This window comes from Cavia porcellus, unplaced genomic scaffold (assembly GCF_034190915.1).
Source record: "Cavia porcellus strain 051 isolate PalLab524CR breed Dunkin Hartley unplaced genomic scaffold, mCavPor4.1 scaffold_12, whole genome shotgun sequence".
NCBI classification, from domain to species: Eukaryota; Metazoa; Chordata; class Mammalia; order Rodentia; family Caviidae; genus Cavia; species Cavia porcellus.
In genome coordinates this window covers 27,697,097-27,716,919 of record NW_026947495.1, presented here as the reverse complement: position 1 = coordinate 27,716,919, position 19,823 = coordinate 27,697,097, and the positions used below count along the sequence as shown (strand labels likewise).

Sequence of the window (19,823 nt, the reverse complement as noted above, 5' to 3'; positions counted from 1 at the left end):
CATCCATAGGAGATATATACATCTTAAACAAATACCAAGGTTAATTTTTTTTTTTTTGAAGTAATGTTCTCTAACTGTGGAAGTGCATATTCTCATCAAGAGATACAGGAGACAGATTCTTCAATAAGAGCAATAACTCAAGGCTTTGGAAATAAGCAGTCTTGCTTCCTAGGAGTAACATTCAAGCTAGGGATGCTGTATATCAAATTACTTCTTAAATTGACAAGGGGATGAGGGACAGGCGTAAGAAACCCATTGCTGTGAAGCATGAAGTAAACCCATCCTAAAGTAGCAAAGCCAAAATTAGAAAAGTAAGAACATTTAGTAACTATTCTTCAGACATCTCCATCCTGCTAATATGACTTCAAGTGATGCTAACAGCAAGATAAAGCCAGGACCATAGTACTTTTACAGCAACCTCCACCCTTTAGAATGAAAGCTTTGTGACTTTTATAAGGCTTAAAATTGCTTACAATGTGTGGGTTTCTTCTCTCCTTCTTATAAAGGCTTATATTTGAGTAAAAAAGAAAAAATATAATCTTAAGTGATTTGATGATGACAGATGGAAGAATAATTGTGTTAGCTAACAGTCATGTTTTGACTGAGTACATAAAGATTTGCAAACACTCCTGAAACTGAAACCCTGGTGCCAGGTATTCAAATTAAATAAGTGTGCATATTAAAAATCAGTGTGTTGCAGCATGACTAATTTATGATAATGTCTATTGTTCCTTTAAAGTTGTAAATGCATTGAAAAAAGAATTAAATTGTCATTTTTTGCTGAACAGATGACCAAAATAAAGGGGAAATGATCAAGCTTTATGCATTTTATGCTCTAGTAATTTTTTATTGGATAGAGTGGGGCTATTGATTATGGAAAACTACTCTGAAGTGTAAAGCTCTTTGCTCTTCAGCAGATGGCTTTTCTAGCCAAACTCTATATATGCATTATTAATAGACTTCTATCACTATGCATGGCACTTAACAGACTTAACAGTACGTTAACTTTCTTACACTAACTGGGGAACAAATCTTCCACGCAGGAAGACTTAAAGTGGCATGATAAGGACTCATAAAACCACACATATCAGGAATAGATAGACCCAATCAAAAGGTATATGTTGTCTACTAGAAAAAAATTACTGATTTTTAAAAATACTGGTTTCCTAAAGCTTTTGAAAGTTCTAGGCTAAGTCTCTTTCACTCTTCATCTCCTACAAAAAAAAAAAAAAAAAAAAAAAAGCTGTTTAACTTAACTAAAAATTGCTACTCCTTTAAATAATCTATTAATTCATTCGACAGCCCATTAGCCAGTTCCTACTATATGTAAAATTGCAGAGTCACTTATAGAAATCAATGGGAGTGAATTGAAACGATGCAATTGATGATATGTGTGTCTGAAAGCAAACTTTTTACAAATTCAGACTGTGACCTGGCTTCTCATTCCTTTGAAGAAACTCTTGTAACCAATGCCATTAGAGACCTTTTATCTAGAAAACCAGGCACAATGCCAGCAAGGCATATTAGTCACTCAGAACCCTGGCAATCTCCACGTACCTTGCTGAGGTTGATATCCTTGCTGAGGTGGATATCGTTAATTGCTGAGGTGGATATCCTTAATTGATGTCTTGGATGATGTTAATCTCGGCTACATTTTACAAAAATGCCTTTGAGTCATTCATACAAATTATATAATGACTAGAAGCACAGCATAAGGTACTGCATAAACACTACTTTTCTGAAATGCACTACACATGAGCATTTACTCACTTGCTGAGTCTTGACTATAAGTCAATCACTTATCTAGGAGCTATTTTGTCTAAAGTACAAGAAGGAAGGAAAGAGTGAGGGAGACAAAGGAGAAAAAGGAAACAAATAGAGAGAAAAATAACAGTCGTATCCATACATGTGAACTGCTGTGTTTTGGGAACCTAATCAACTATTAAACACTCTTCACAGACATGGTTATGTTTTGTATGTTTTAGTTATATAAGAGTCTTAAATAAACTGAGTGAATACATATTGAGTCGTTTTCTGTATTCTGTAGTGATTAAGAGTGACAGTTAAAGCAGGTATTCAGTAAATGTCACTTCAAAACACATCATATTCTATTTCAGTGGGCAAAGGAAGCAAAGTACTCAGCCAAATTTTCATCCTTCATTGATTTTGCACCACCATCATAGTTTCAGTAGCCAAGTAAACATCCCATCAACTAATCCTCAGAATTTTCCCAAAGAAGAATTCTATCTAGAAAGTCTAAAATTGTTTTCAATGCATCAAAAAGATGTTGGAAGAATCAGGCTGGTTTCAGGGGCTTGCTGTTTAATAAGCAAAGCAAATCAGGATAGAGGGGGCCCAGGTAGCCATTGTGCAAGCCTGAGCTTTTTGAGAAGGATTTTTATTCTACTCCTAATAATGATAAATTCATCCACAACAGAAGCAGGAGGAATAGGTTTTAAAAAGCTCATCTGTTTAGTGACATACTGAAGGAGTAAAACAATATTTAACATATTAGTTTTTCTGTATAGTAATATCAGCCATGAAGTTTTGCCTTGAGATTTTCAGAGGAGTTTTACTCTGCATTGGTCACTGTCATAACTGAATGTTCTTTGCTATTCAATTTCAAACATAAATGATCATTTAAGAGATAGTACAACTATTTCACATGAAAACTGTTGCATCCTAGAGGGTGATGAAAGTTGATGGCCAGTCCTCTGAGGTGCTACTTTTAAGAAAGATGTTTATAGCTAACATTTGTCAATATCTAGATGTGTTATCTGCAGGGTCTTCATCCAGAACCAGGCTCTCCATTTGCACAGTAGGGATCTCTAGTCACAGCTGTCCCAGAATAAGATTTCAGACCTCCACACAAAACATTTTAAAATAATTCAGCTGTTTGCTCTTTTATCCTGCTAGTAAGTAAGGTTGCCTCATGATCACGATGAATGTATTTCACTTTGCCTTTAGGTTGAGATATTGGATCTAATGCTTCAGCTATTAACTGGGACACAGGAAAAAAACTATATAATGCGTATGTCTGCATTTGGGAACCGAGAATATGCCCGAAGATGGAGAATAACCAAGCCAAGAGTAAAGCTGGCAAGTAACAAACGTATCTTGTCTCTCTCAGGCCCTAACATATAATGAGTGTTCAATATTCTGTTGGAGGTAGAGAAGGGAGCAAAATCTACACTTTAAATGAGAAATGCTGCAGGAAGGGTTTTCTTGAGATCTGTTTGAGTCTTCATCCAGACCTTTAAAAATAATATTAAGGCTATAGAATGCTAAATCCTACATAGTTCTAAAATCTTCCATTTCAGCATGGAATCTGATGATCAAAATCACCATGACAGAGACTGGTTTCTGTCAGCTTTTACATTAAACTGATCATTCCAGGGCAACTACCAAAGTGCTCTGGTGCCAGGCAGTGTCCCTACAATTGCCTCCTCTCCACTGCAGTTCTCTTCACTGGATCATTCCTCAGGGACAGACATTAGGTCTTCAGAGTTAAAACACTGGTCAGAGAGCCTACCTGGTGAGACCAGAACCTAAAGCTCTGCAACTGAGGAATAGCAACACACAAGGACTATAACATTTATTTACAGTACTCTTTAATTTGATTACCTTCAAAATTTTTCTGAGTGGAAAATTGATTTACTTCCCTTATTACCAAATTCCCAAATCTACTTGTCAAGATGTAGTTTCTCTAATGATCTTGTTAAATTATATAATAAATGTTAAGGCCCCTGCCCTACCATTGCAACATTCTGGAAGCTTCTATCATGCTAAGGTATTTTATTTGTATGTAATTCTTGCACCAAGTATATAGTTTATCAATTTAATTTATTTGGCTTATCTTCACTAAAATTTAAGTGGTATTGGGAGAAAATTTTTGTCTAATATGTTCTCTAATTCCTCACAAATATTTAACATAGTGCTTAGCAAAGAACAATCCGTGGATATATATTGAATGAAAGAACACATACCTAATAACAAGCATAGTGGAAAAGTAAAACCAAACCACATTTTTAGAGAAGTTTTACAAAACAATGTGAAAAAAATCATAGAAATATGTTTTCTTGCTGAGAGAAACGGGATAAATTAAGTAATTTGATGCCTATGAATTGCTCGTGAATTCTGGGAAAAGAAATATTGCTTATCTCTAATAGACTTTGTTTCCATTTTCCTTGTTTACAATGAATTGTAATGACCAAAAGCAAACTAGGAACAAAAATTAGTGCATATAGCTTATCACATGTGGTATATGTTTTCTATGACAGAGAACACAGACCGGATTTCAGGTACATAAGAATGTCAGCTGCTGTTAATTTTATTGCTGTTACTTAGTCATTCTTTTTCTCATAAGACGAAAACACACTAGTTAACAGATCATTCTTCAAAGGAAATGCTGATTGATATTTCAATGAATTCTTCAAGACTCTCATTTCCTAAGTCACTATTTGAAATTCCTTGCTTTCTTTTTCTTTCTTAAATACATGCCAAATTCAGCAACATGTTCAAACAATGGAACTATAGAGACAGGTTTATTATCTCTGAAATCTGGCAGGCCCTGTCTTCAAACATTAAGGATCAATCAAATGAAGATCAATACAGAAACTAATCTTGGATCTACCCTATATTATTACAATGACAATTTAGTTTGTGGAAAAAATGATTACATTTATTAAATGTACATTTTACACGTATATGTGTCTTGATACACATCTTCACTGAGCCTATCATGAGAGCCGAGGTGATGTAGTGGAAAGAAAATTGGCTTCAGAGATAAAGGAACCTGAATTGTATTTTAACAATGTCAATATATGCCTTTTACACACTTAAAAGTATCCCTTTGGATGATTAACAATACATTACTCTAAGTAGTCTTTATATTTAGTTAATACTGATTGCAATTATTGATCCACAGTAGTCAACAAATAAAATAAAGGCATAGATTAAAAAAGTAAATGCAGGGTGTTAAATAGATGACCATATTAATGTTTTTGGTTGGATCATTGAACAAAACTGTTTGCAGTCTCACTGTTTGAATGTCCACTTTGTATGCTTTGATCAAGTCACAGGACTTGAGCAACTATCTCTAAGATGATAATGTATAATCTATTAACTGGTGATTTCTTACTGTTTTTTTTTTTTTTGTAGTTCTGTATTACTTGTACCGTTACACTGTTTTGTTTTGTTTTGTTTCTTTTTAAATAAAATTTTAAAAAGTAAATGCAGCTTAACTTTCTCAGATCATCAAGAAAATATTTCCCTGACTTAATAATTATTAACAAAGAAGACATAAGTATGACTACAAATCAACAAACTTTTGAAAATAACAGGAAGAGGTAACCAGCCATCCCATGAAGAGTAAAGTCTAGAGGCACAAACGTAAAGGTCAGCATTAACCCCAGATTCTGTTTCTCCCTAGCTATCACTGAGAACACATTTGAATTATCCTTGCATGGAAGAAAAAAAGATTTCCAACTTAACCAAAAGAAATGTCTTTAGCCCATGAAATTATTGTGTTAAGTAGTTTAAAGAAAGGAGAAATTTTCCTTCAAGAAGAAAAAATAAAATACATGCAAATAGCAACAGTAAATGCCACTCTTTTTGTAGAAACTTTATGTACAAACACTGAGCCTCTTTTCAGCTTTTGAACCCTGAAATGCATATAATATCATTAGACACATTCTACTGAAAAATGAACTGTCTTAAAGAACTTGTATAGATTGCTCAAGGTCACATAACCAAAATTTAATTTCAATCCAGATAAATCCAACCCCAAAAGGAACAGACAATCTAAAGGTATGTCATCAAGTAGACCCTGTTTTACTTCAAAATTAATTCTTTAAAACAAAATACAACACAAGGTGTTCTGTGAGACTGATGTAAGGACCATGAGTTATATTGGCCTGCTATGTATGCTAAGAAGCTAAGCAATCATTTTATTAACAACAATAACCACTATGTAAAGAGTGTGTTCAAGCAATCCTGATTCCAATCATAAAAGAGGAATGAGGTGACTAAAAATTTTGCAACAGACTTGCTTTTGTAATCCTTGCCTCAAAATGCACATGATTTCAGGGTTAAGGAATAGCCAGACTTAGCTATCAAGAAACCTATTGTGCTTGTACTGACCTGCCCTTCCCATATCACCAAATATTTAACCCATGCACGAATCTATTTTACCCCTGTTTTTTTCTGGGAAATACATTTTAAGTCTTAAAAGCCACCCTAAAAAGTACAAAAAATGTCTCTTCTTTAGAAGATACAGATACAATAAATATAGTTCAAAGTAGTTATCCAGCAGGAATTACAAATCCCTCGCTAACAAACCAGAACAATCAGCCTCAAATAACTCATATCATTATTAGCCTGGGTCCACAAGAAGCCAATAACCTATGGCCATTGCACAGGAGGCCATTACCAGGTGAAAAATATATAAAATATCACTAATATCATCAAAATGTTATTATCTAGCTATTAATAGGTGATAACACTTTTACCAGTACCCTCCCGATCCCTAAAACTTCTGGAATACAAACAGTGCCATAGAATAGCAAGGAGATTTGGAGATAGAAGTGGATTAGAACCAAGGTACTGCATTCATTGGCCATATAACTTCAAGAATTAATCTTTCTGGCCATTAATGATTTCATTTGTGAAATGAAGATGCTATTAATTCTTATAGAGGTTGGTATAAAAATGAGTGTGCCATGTCAGGTAACAGTAACTGGGCATTTACAAAGTACTAAACATCAATAAAATAAATATTGCTCATTGATAAGTAACAGAAGGGACCAGAATTAACATGATGAAATTAATATAATTTAATATAATATAATATAAAAAGTGATAGAAACAGAATTTGAACTTAAATAGCCAACACCAGAGCTCATGTTATCAACCTACTACTTTACATTGGCAAAGAAGGAATTCCTATACCAAGTAAAGACTCAATAAATATGAGTAAGAGCTACATTTATTAACATCTCTGCTACCACTTCAAAAGAGATTATACATTAAAATATTGACAAAAAAAGATACACAGTACCTGGGACATGGTTGCAGAAGTTCTCCTTCAACAATGCAAGCCTCCTTCTCAAGAAGTTCTGGGCATTCTCTCCCACCACCAATGGCGAAGGACTTCACATTCCGGGTTCTGCTTCTAAACCCAGGCAAGAGATTCCCAGATCGGCAAGTCTTGGAACAGGGACTCCAGGAGGACCACTCAAAGGTCTCACAGTCTTTCGGCATAACACAAGGCTGAACAGTCAGTGGAAAGGAGTCATGCATACAAAGGCTGAAGGAACAATAGCAGAGAATAGAATGGCATAGATTAAATGCATGCAACTGACATTCCAAAGTCCCTGCTATAAGAAGTGATATCGTAAATCCTACTTTCAGCTTTAAGGTGGAAAATATTTTTTAAAGCTCGTTATCAGTATCTTGACAGACTATTAGAGAATGTAACATTTTAAGATTTAAGATTGCATACTCTATTTCACCTGAAACAGTGAAACTGCTTCACTCGAGCAAAATACATATGGAAAATAGGCCCACCCTGTTCTTTGTCCAAAGCACTCTCAGAACGCGATGGTCTTTCTAGTGTTCACTGATGATGCAATCTGTTACTAATGATTGGTTGCTAACTGTGCTATACTTCATAGACAATTGCTCACAATAATCTTACGAGTTTATATATCATCTCCACTTTGCAGATAACAAGGTTTAGTCTCACAAAATATATAATTTTTCCAGTACCAAAGTATATGAAAGTTTCTAGAGGAATCTATTCATTCTTATAAATACCAGGCTATTTTAAAAATGGAATGTGCTAGGTGTGGTGGCACACACCTGTAATTCCAGTACTTGGGAGGCTGAGGCAGGAGGCTCACTGGAAATTTGAGGCCAGACTTCATTACAAAGTGAGTAAAGGCCAGCCTGAAATGCATACTGAAACTATGTATCAAAAAGACAAATAAATAAATACAATTTAAAAAGGGAACGTTATGTTTCCCCATGCTAGTGAGCTCTAATTATTATTTTCCTTAACTGCCAAATTTTAGTAAAGTCGAGTCAACTGAGATTTTACCTGGGAAACAAAAGTGCATTAAAATGCTACTAAATCAACAAAAAAGTATTTAGAATGATAAGGAGCAACAGGAATAAGGTGAGGATGAGCCACCTGGAAATGAAGGACTAGTCTAGAGAAAAGGACCCACAATTTTGAAAGATAAGTGGGAGCTTCTCAGGGACAGAGGGAACATAACTCTTAATCAAGGAGCTAGGATATTGAAATAATGCATTGTGAGAATGGGAACTACTTATCTGCAGGATCTAGCTGTATTTCTCCAGTAGCCAACAGATACATTTTCTAAAATTGTGCAAGTGAGTAGACTTCATGTAAGTAACTCAAAATTGGTGAAGCTGGGGTATTTACACTACAAAAATTGGCAAGTGCTATAATTCAAGACTCCTCTCTCCCACCCTGTGAGACCTGACAAACATTTACAAGCATCACTGGAAAAAAATAAAAACCAACTTGTTTTTCTGAAGAATAAAAGTACGGACAAGACAGTGGATAGATGTTAGATATGTGGGTCCTTCAAAAGCAGAGTTGAGCAGGTGTCATATAATGGGCCAGGGAATTTGGATTTAACTAATCATTAAATGATTTCAAATGCAGGAAAATGAGACACACAGGAAAATATTTCAAACATTAATTGACATTTATTTCCTTATCTCACTTTCTTGTTATTTACTCTTATTTGGTCAAAGACTTCTATTGCTTTAGGACAAAAGAATAATTTTCATAGAAATGCACACCAAGTATAGGGTCAGCATATGTGATGTTATAGGCCTAATTCTAACTCTTCTGGGTGCAGTCCCCACTACTGAAAAAAAAGAAGAACACATATTGGATCAGTGTTCAAATTTTGACTTTCAAAATTGAGTCTCTGGTAACTGGCAGAATCATGAACTGTTGGCAAGATTCAACAATGGTTCCTCTCTAAACAGCCAAAAAGGTCTTACATTGTTTCCAGGTTCTTAATTTTTGAAAACATGTAAAAAGTGAAGCTGATGTGTAAGCGAGACTGAAAGAGAATCACATCTGTCCATTTCATGGACAAATTACAACAAATTTATATATTCATATCCCTTATTAAGCCATTGAGGGTTAATATGTCATTCACAGAGAAAAAAGTGAAATGGTGTAAGATAAATCTTTGTTCTATTATTTTTACTTTTAAAAGCTACTGAGGTCATTTAGTCCCTTCAAAATAAAAGGGCAATGTGAACATCATTACTAACACAGAATGTATTGTCCTCCACACTGGGCAATGTGGAGGTTTGGGGGAAATGGCTATGTCACTCTTTAGTGCATCACAATAGACATAATCATCGAGTGGTTCCTCTGCTTCCAAAACTTCAAAAATTGTTACAGACTAAATCCTAATCTCTAGGATAGTGACGGCAAACTTCTTACAGATTTCAATGACACAAACCATCTACTGTAGCACCTGTGCTGTAAGTTTACCACCACTGCTCTAGGAACTCAGAATGCAAACTTATTTGGAAAGCATTGGCTATTTTTAAAAGGTAGTTAATTTAAAATGAGGTATTGGGCTGCAGCTTAATCCAACACGATTGTGTACTTATGCGATGACATTATGACGCACACACAAGTGGAGAGAAAACCATCTGGAAACACTAGAAGATATCTACAAGCTAAAGAGAGCCTTGAAGTAGAGGAACACTGCCAACATCCCAAACGTGGACTTCTAATCTCCAGAATGTAAGAAAATAATTTCTGTTCTTTATTCAGTCAGTTGTGACCATCCTTATGGCAACCTGACAAACTAATCCAGGCTTTAGAAAATGAATTTCAATTTGCAAGAAGGATTTTCCTCTTTCCTTTATAAAGAAAGCTCTATGCTATTTAGTTCTCTGTATATAGGAAATTTGGCACCTTGGTTCTTCTCACCAACTTTCTTTCTCTGTTACTCAACCTTTCCACACTGATTCTACTCACCAGACCAAAAAAACAGACAGCAAGTCTCCGACAGTCAAAGCATATTAACTTTAGCAGTATTGATTATGGTTCTTAATTAATTTTTATCCATAAAGGATATGTATTCCATTAATTACATATTTATTTATTTTTAAAGAGAGTTTCACTAGTTTATCCTTTTGGTTAAAACAGCAATGATAAGCACATAAAATATCACACTGTATCTCAGTTTAATTTGATCAATAAAATTCCATTTAACTAGTCTAGAAGGAATACTAGATGTTAAATCACAAATATTTAGGTCATGAATTCTGCATTACAATTTAGTACCTTGATTTCAGTCTCTTTGCCACTTAATTTCATTAACTGTAAAACAATAATAAAATATGATCAACTTACCATCTAGAGTAGTTGTAACCTTTAGTGTAAATGGAATCACCTTACAAACTACAGCCCACAGTGAAGATTACTAGACACACAAAGATATGAGAATCGATCCCTTCATAGAAGGTGGTGTACTTTTTTAATGAAACAGACACACACTGTTGATTTGTCTTTTGAACAGGGGATGTTGTGATAATTATATCCCTTTGACATTTATAAAACACGCTGTCATCTGTAAATTATTTCACAAGTATTCAACTGTAAGCAGAACTTTTGAAATTTAAACATTACTCCAGTTTCATACTTTCAGAAATATTAGGAAACATCTACTTACAAATAAGGGCAGAAACTTACAAAATAAAAATTAGTAGTGAAATACCCCCAATTAATGAGGACTTGTTACCTTTATTTTCTACTAATATTATTTATTCCAGACATACAAAACAGTTGAATAATAGAGCAAATTCTACTATATCTTTCTAGTATAGAAAAGCCTTTGGTTCACATTTTCTTAAATAAATAAAAAACTACAAATACAGGTGAAATTCCAAGTATCCATTACAATTACAATTTCAATTTTTCTTTCCTCTGACATAACCACCAATTTCAAATTGCATTATTTTAAGTTATTTCCTGTACTTATATAAATATGTATATACTTATAAAAGGCACATATTACCACCACAGATTTTTAAATTTTTTAAGTAAATATTTTAATCATACATATAGTTTGGGAAAATATTTTCCTCAATATTGTGATTTCTACATCTATTTATAGTGACAAAGAGCTAATGGAAGATAAGATTGAGTAGCATATAGGGGCTTGATAGAGGACACTTCTGGGGGTGTCTAGGTGGGTCACAGAGGTGTGACTTTAGGAACTATACTTGGTCACTTGCTTGGTTCTCTCTGTGCTGCTTCCCTGCTCTGTTTTCCAGTCATCACAAATTAAAAATACTTGCTCAGTCATGCCCTTCGGTCATGATGTTCCTGCTTTGAAGCCAGCTTAACATGGCCTAAATTCCCTTAAAATGTGTCCCAAATTAAAACCCTCTTCAGGCCAGGGATGTAGCTCAATGTCCTAAGAGCATGCCTGGCAAACACAAGGTTGTGAATTTGATCCCCAGTACCAGAAAAAAAAATTAAAAAAAAAAATAAAACTCTTCCTTTAAATTATGGATGTCAGATATTTTTGCCCAGCAATGGATAAGCTGACCAGTACAGAAAACTGTTATCCTAGAATTGGCAATATCTCTGTGACTATACCTGATCATTTGGTATTGGAAACCTTTGGAACTGGTTGCTAGAAACAATTTCAAAGGCTTTGGAGACATAAGATTTAGAGGAGCCCTACTATGCAATAAGCAGAGATTTGTGGGTAATTCTGTTAGAGCTCTGAAGAATGCTGATAGGAATACTGACAGCAAAGGCAAACCTAGAAGTTTCAGTTGGAAACCAAAGTCCACTGACATTTGTACTAGAGGTCATCTATGTTCTACTTAGAAAAAAATTGTTTTCATTTTTCCAATGTCCTGAGAGTATACAGGAAACAGAGATTAACTAACTAGCTGAAGAAAATTTCAAGAAAGTGCAACATTCAGGCTGTGCTATGAGTACTTCTAACTGCTTCTGGCCAGATTTATAGAAAAAAGTGTGGGTACAGACAAGGCAGAGCAGAACATTTTAAAACTTAAATATTCACCCAGAAAAAAGTATTTATAAAAATGGGAGTACAGAGGTGTGGTTGCTGAAGAGATTAGTACCATTACAAAGAAGCCAAGAACTCTAAAAGAAACAAAAAGAAAGACACTTTGAGAGCCTCTCAGACATCCACAAGACTCTACCCACTACAGGATCAAAAATGCAAAGTATGAATGTTCATTTGAGAATACATCTCTGGGCCCCTAAGGAAGGGCCTGGTAGGGAATTGGTTCCCTGCGATTTATTTCATTGTGCACAATCATCCAAGGAATCATTGCTGTCATGGTCCAAGGGAGTCTGTCTATTGCCAATACTGGGACAAATTTTAGTACCTTCCAAGTGATACTTGTTTTATCAGCATGCACATGCAAGATTTATGGGACAAGAAAGGCCCACCCAGATTCCAAAGGTAGGTTTTGGAGACCAGATGAGGATTCCCTGAAAGGGCAGTGTGTGAAGCTTTGGAATTAAGGTAAATGTGCAGCAGAGACCCATGGTAGAGAAGATACAGATGACAGAACATGGAGCATTTAGTGAGGAAAGTTCCAGCTCAAGCAGAGCCAGTTTAAGATTCCTTTGAAATAGATCCACCCCTACCCTCAGAATCTCTTTTCTTACTCTCATGTACTCCAGATGTCAGGTATGAAGCTGTAGGACTGTTTACCCTGCTGTGCTTTGTTCATGTTTTGTTTTTGATTTTTTCTATATTTACATTTCTTCTCTCTTTTGAAATGGCCATGTTGTTGCTGTGCTATTCTATGTCAAGATTATGTAATTTGATTTCGACTTTTACAAAGGTTCATAACTAATAGTTTGGCTTGAGTCTCAGAAGAGACTTGGACCTGAACTTTCAAAAATGTCTCTTGAACTGTTGAGGGTTTGGTGAATGAATTGTTGCATGTTTGGTTGAATAAAGTATAGTTGTATTATGTTAGTTGGAATGATGAACTTGTTTTTTACTTGCTTAGAAAGCATGGTTTAAGGAAGTGTGTTTGAGTAGGAACCTGACACAGTGTGGGATGTGGCAACTAGGATGGAGTGTCAATTTTAGTGGCTTTAAGAATTCATTCAGGGAATTGGTAGCATATCCTTCTAGGTGTGCATGGGCGGTCATGGAAAGGTGGCTAACTGTACCCCTCCACCATGGTATGTCTGCTTTGGAGCCAACTGATCATGGACTAAATCCTCTTAAAATGTGTTCCAAATTAAATCTCTTCTCCATTAGGTTGTGGATATTGAGTAGTATGTCCAGTAAAAATAAACCTAATTAATACAAATTTAATTCATTTTTAAATGCTGGGTAATACTCTAACATAGGAGTAGCAGTTTATTCACTTCCCAAATAGGAGACCCTATCATTGCATTTAATTTCTGATTCCAAAGGATGATAGATTTAGCCTCCCCATACATGTTTACATGTTATACATATAAGAGATATTTCCATTAGTATTAGCCTCTACTGTTGGATAATATTTATACACTAAAATGTATTAAGCATGCAAAAATTTCTCCTTTCCAGCCTGCTGTCAATTCAATATTATTGAACTTATTCTTTACAAATACTGAGAAAATGCATTTATTTTTTAGAAGACCACTGAACTTTATGTTCCTCTCATATTTTTAGTGGCCATTCTGACTCCCTTTTCTGTAAATAGGTCCCAACTGCCTGTTCACTGTGACCTCCTCAAGAAGGTTGGAATGGTTGATTGTGAGCAATTTAGAAGCTTAACTAAATTGGTTCAGCAATTCTACACCCTAGGGTATAGAGGACCTGCCCTAAGGTGCTTTTCACCTGGAAGGTATAAAGAGGAAATGAGGAAGGATGGACTTGTTTCTGTTCCTCTGAGGAGCTCTAGTCTTTGCCTTCAGCTTGGACGTCATCTCCTGGCTTCTAGTACAGACTCTGGCTTCTGCCTAGGGTCTTTCAGCCTTCTAGCATAGACTGCAGAGCCATCAGCATTCTGATACAGACTTGCACAGACACTGCCCTAAACTCCAGACCTTGGACTGAAATCTTCAGTCTCCAGTATGCAGATACCCTCTGCATGCTTCCTCAACCAACTCTATGGCTGACCGTGATAAGATGATCTTGTAATTTCTTACACATTTGAATATTTTGTGCTATATTTGTTTCTCTAATAAAATATTAAGTAATATAGAAGTATACAACCTACTCCTTGGAATCTATGAAGTCATAACCTTACATGACAAATGTGATTCTGCAACTGTAAGTTAAGATTCTGAGACGGTTTGATGATGCCAGAGTAACATGACAGGCTCTTAATAATCACAGAATTTTTATAAGATTCAGAAGGCTCAGAGTCCAGAAAGGAAATGTGATGCCTAAAGCAGACATTAAATTGATGCTGGTTCTTGAACCAAGAAATGTGCAACTTTCACACAAAGCAAAAGGCAAGGATATTATTTGCACCCTATAGCATCTGGAAATAACACAGAACAACATTTCCCAATAATTGTTTTCTATGTTTAATAACCTATGTTTTTGCTTATGCATTTTTTGCCTTTTTTTTTTTTTAACTTTTTATCGGTACCGGGGATCGAACTCATGACCGCCTGATTGCAAGGCAGGTGCTTATGCCACTGAGCTAAATCCTCAGCCCCTTGCTTAAGCATTTAAGAAGTATATTCACAGATGGATATATATATATATATATATATATATATATATATATATATGGATCTAACAATAAATATGTAGAGAGACACTCACAGAATATGAACAATAATTTAACCTCATAATTTAAAATTCGTTCATGGTATGTTTTTGTAACACATTGCTGTTAAATTTCTTGTTCAAATTTTCCACATAGTTTTTGGTTTTTATAACAGACAGGCTTTTTCCTCCAACTTAATGCCATAAATTTAGGTCTCATAATTTTTTCACAAATCTTATTTTCCTTTTTCAATATTTAATACTGTGAATTTGGTATTCATTTTTCTGTACGGTGCTTCACAAGAGCCTCTTTCCAAAAAAAATTATCAATCGGATATTTAACTATATAAGTTTTTCTTATATTTTTTGCCTGATCTTCTGAGTCCCTCCCCTTTTCAAATGGCTACTGAAATTGTCTTCTGGCTTTTCATTTATTTTTACCATACGTTGTTATTCATAGCTTCTTTACTTATTATTTTAATTGTTATTGTTCTTATGTTTAATGGACTATAATATTTCATCATATTTCAATTTAAAATTTTTAAACTTTATTTTTTCCTACATTATTTCCTCTTATTCTGAATCCCTGGTTGTTGTTATCATCTCATTATTTCACACTGTACTTAGATCAAATTTCCAGTAATCCTTTGTTTATTAGGGATTAAAGTGCAATAAATATAATTGAAACTGTTTGTTCACAGGTAAGACTTATTAAATGATAAGTATTGACATGGTTATTTATGCAAGATACAGATCACTTTACTGGAGCTCTTTGAATCTTTGTGTCCAGTTTTTACTCTTTAGCTTGCCTTTTTCCATAAAATAGCTCTCTAAATAGCCTTCTATCTCTTATTTCTCATGTGTCAATCTGGACGATAACTGTGACAGATAACTGGAGAATATTCTTGCAATCTATGTACATATTTTAACTTAACTCACATAATCACAGTGTGTTTGCCACACACTATCTTCTACAGTCAAGTGGTTAATTTTTAAGACGATTGAACCCATTAGACCTGAGTTGTGTGTCACATATAGTTCCTACATTTCCAGGAATTATGGATTAAAATAGAACAGTCTTTAGTGAAATTATAGATAAACTCTGAAATCACAATGTTTTAAGAAAGAAAACACCTTCATTAATTTATATTTTTAAAATTCTTTTATTTTCCTTTCATGCACTTTATTGAAGGATAGTCAACTGTCTTGGAGAACAATTATTTTTAACTTAAGATTTAAGTATGCAGTCTATCCACCTTAAACAAAATATATAGCTTTTAAGTTTAACTTTAAAAATGGAAAATGGTGCCAGCTGATTAATAAGATAAGCCCATAACTTGTGTTACCTTTGACTGCAAGTGATGGATCAAATCTCAGTCAAAGGGAACTAACTGTCCCAGGTCCCACAAATGAGGCTAAAAGGTAATAATCTTGTAAACGTTGGTATATGCAGTTATGTTGTAAAAATTCTTAAAATAAAGGAGCATTTTATGCTTTTTTCTAGTCTGCTGCATGAACTGCCACTTGTCCATCAATTTATTGGTCTTTCTTTCCATCTGTCATTCACTTTCCCATTACATTTATTTGCTCACGAGTATTTATGCCTCTTTCATTCTTAATTGTCATTTATATGGAGATCTACAATACAGAAGAAATTAATATTTTGGCTCATTTTGACATGTTTAACCAGGAACTTACAAATTTGTAGAATGAAAGGATTGTTAAGGCCACATAATGATCCAATCTATAAATTAATGTATTCCTAGAGAGCTGAATCTATCATACTCTGAGGAAAATGTACTGATTAGTGTAATTAAAAATGTATGAATAAAGTCTCTAGTTCTGAAAATCCTTCTATTTCCTTTAATTTTGTTCAAAATTATATAATATTGATTTAGGGAATTTAAAATTTACCATGTGTACTTTATAGTTAAAAACTGATTTTCATAGAAGGAAAATTACAGCTAATAAAGCACTTTGGAAACTCATAATGAAACGCTGGGCCATTTGAAAACATTGTGATTCTAATTATATACCAAAAGCACTGCTATCCATTTGGCATCAAATTACTCAAATTATAGCATAAGAACAAGGAAACAGTCACTTTTTGAGCTTAGGAATTCTAACTCAGAGTGTTTGCAAGATCACATCATAAAAATAATTCCAAGGAATAAAATGTGAATGGAGAAATGAGCCAGAACTGAGATAGGTTTAAAGAAGAATATATTTGAAGAATCTAAATGTATGCTATTATTTTTGATGATTTTGAATATACACTGCTAGATTTTTTCTGCCATGAGAAATACTAATAGAAATATATGAAAAAATGACAAGAACCATAAACTGAAGGATGAAAACATGCTATACCAAAGCTTATACAAATCACTCACTGTTACAGAAGCTATACCCCAGACTATTTCCATCTAGTATAATTTAAGATACAGATAAAGAGCAATTTTATAAATATAGCATGCACTGTCCCTGCATTCTTGCGTGTATCTCAGATAACAGCAAATTGGGGAGGGCAGAAAAACCCCAGTCATCAGCTTTGGAAAGACCCTAAGCAGTGGGAAGAGGGCCAGAGATCCCCAGGACACACCACTCTGAAAGAAACCAGAAACATGACAAGAGATAGAAATTTAAAAAAACAAACAAACAAACAAAAACAAACAAACAAACAAACAAACAAAAAAACCTCCAGCTGCTGAACCAGGCAATATAAGCCCAGGAAAAGTAAATAGAGAAGAGAACCAGTGCAGTAACCATCCAATACTACACACAACATCAGCAGACATAAATACCTTCATGACCTCATAGATGAATTTAAAACTGTACTGCTGATCAAAGTGAGGCAAGATATAAAAAGATTAATTAAAGAAATGATAAGCCCCTCCCAAGAGAACACAGATGGAAGAATGGAGGAAATCAGAAAAGAAAGAGAAACCTCTGATGAAGAATTTAAACATAACCTAGAATACATGAAACAGATCCAAAGAGATTACCAGGAAACTAAAAACTCCATTGAAAACTGGCAAAAATGCCTTGACAGAAATGAAAGTTAGTCTTTTAAAACTTGAAGAGAGATTTATGATATATGATCGTGAAAGACCTCTTAATAATAATGAGGACCCAGAAAGAAACAATTCGAAGGCTAGAAGATAACAAAATATACACAACTTAACAATAAAGCATGTGAATAAGGAAGCAGAAGTAACCAAAAATGAACTACAAAGAATATTCACAGGTATATTAAAGGAAAAGCTCCCAAGCATAGGAAAAAGAAATGATATCCAGATAAATGAGGCATACAGAACTCCAGCCACCTACAACCAAAACAGATCTATACCCAGACATATAATAATCAAGATTCCAGAAATCCACCAAAAGAACGAATACTAAAAGCAGCCAGGGAAAAGAAGCAGATTAGCTACAATGGAAAAATTATCAAAATAACAACAGACTTATCAACACAAACTCTCAAGTTGAAAAGAGCCTGGGGGGAAATAGTCCAAGACCTGAAAGAAAATAATTTTCAACCAAGACTGATGTACCCAGAAAAAACTCTCTCTCAAAATTAATGGAGAAATAAAATGTTTCCAAGACAAGGAGGAACTGTAGGAGTTCATGGCCACCAACCCAACTCTACAAAGAATGCTGAAGGACATTTGAGAGAGAGAGAAGAAGGGATAGCAGGATCCCAGCACAGTGGGCTCAATGAATGGGGCAGACAGTGGAAAAAGGGAGTAAGCTGGACCACAGAAAAGTGGAGCAGCATTCATAAGGCAGAGACAGTAAGCTATAATCTTTAATATAGATAGCCTTGATACCCTAAAATTAGAAAAAAAAAAAAAAAAAACAGGCAGAGTAGATTAGGAGGCAGGCTCCATCGAGATGCTCTGAATGGGAAATACACTCAACCCGAAGGAGGGTTAATAAACTGAAAGTCAAAGATGAGAAAACAAAGCTATATGTGACAGAAAACCAGAGAAATAGGGACAACTCATCCAGCAGCCGCAGATAGACTGGAAAACTATGACACTTTTGGGCAATGTAGAACTACACAGCTGGAAGAAAGGAAAACCCTATGACTTTAGTGAGTAAAGGAGTACAGCTCAAGATCAAGCTCAGGGCTAGAAAGTTTCAGCAACACTCAGACAACAGGCAGGTCCCCTAATCTAAAAACTAAAGGGGCTAGTGAGACCCAAAACATACAAACCATCCTGAGAAGGGGAAAGGTGAAAAATAGCCTAAAAAATGAAGGCAGAGGACATTGTTAATAGTGTATCAGGATTTAAAATTCACAGTAGTCTTATCTCTATGTGTAGTTTGATTTTATTTTGTTCTGGTCTGTCCACTCATATCAGATTTGAGGGCACAGACATCTAACCCAAAAATAGCACGTTATACCATGGTAACTATCCTTAATTTCCTATTAATTTAAACTGAAATCCTGTATTACTTACATTGTGTTACTATTACTGATCTTATTTGAATCTGGTTTGTTAAACAGCGGTTTTGCCCTTGATTGATTTTTTTTTTTCAAATTTGGTATGCTTGATAGTATCAAGTCTAAAAGTAGAGACAACTATTCTGAAGATGACAAGATGTAAAAGATATCCATACTGGTTTTGATTATTAACCACTCTCAAGTCCTACAATGTTTTCAAAGTTGTGATTTTGTAAAAATAGCTATGTAAAACGAAAAAGACACACACACACAAAAAGGGGGGCGGGGACTGGGGATTTAGCTCAGCGTCATAAGCACCTGCCTTGCAAGCAGGCAGTCCTGAGTTCGATCCCTGGAACCGATAAAAACAAAAAAGACAAAAAAAAAAAAAAAAAAAAAAAAAGCTATGTAATGCTATGCTTAACTATATTCAGCCTGATGATGCAGATAAGTCTATTGAAAATAACAAGAGAAAGGATAGTAACTAAGGTAGATCACCTAATATTGTGGTCTTATGTGTCTTTTTCATTGCACGTTTTTCTAGGAATTTGTTTTGTTGTCCTGTTATGATCTTTTCTTCCCTATAATACAGGGAGGAT

General features: G+C 34.7%; 1 protein-coding gene across 1 annotated transcript in view; it reads right to left on the bottom strand.

Annotated features, from left to right (window-relative positions):
- The window catches only part of Thsd7b (thrombospondin type 1 domain containing 7B), an 823,364-nt gene that overhangs the window by 503,075 nt on the left and 300,466 nt on the right, over positions 1 to 19,823 (bottom strand). Inside the window, exon 4 of the mRNA XM_063259013.1 lies at positions 7,058 to 7,306. Coding sequence (XP_063115083.1) covers positions 7,058 to 7,306 — 249 coding nt within the window. The remainder of the gene's footprint in view (positions 1 to 7,057; positions 7,307 to 19,823) is intronic.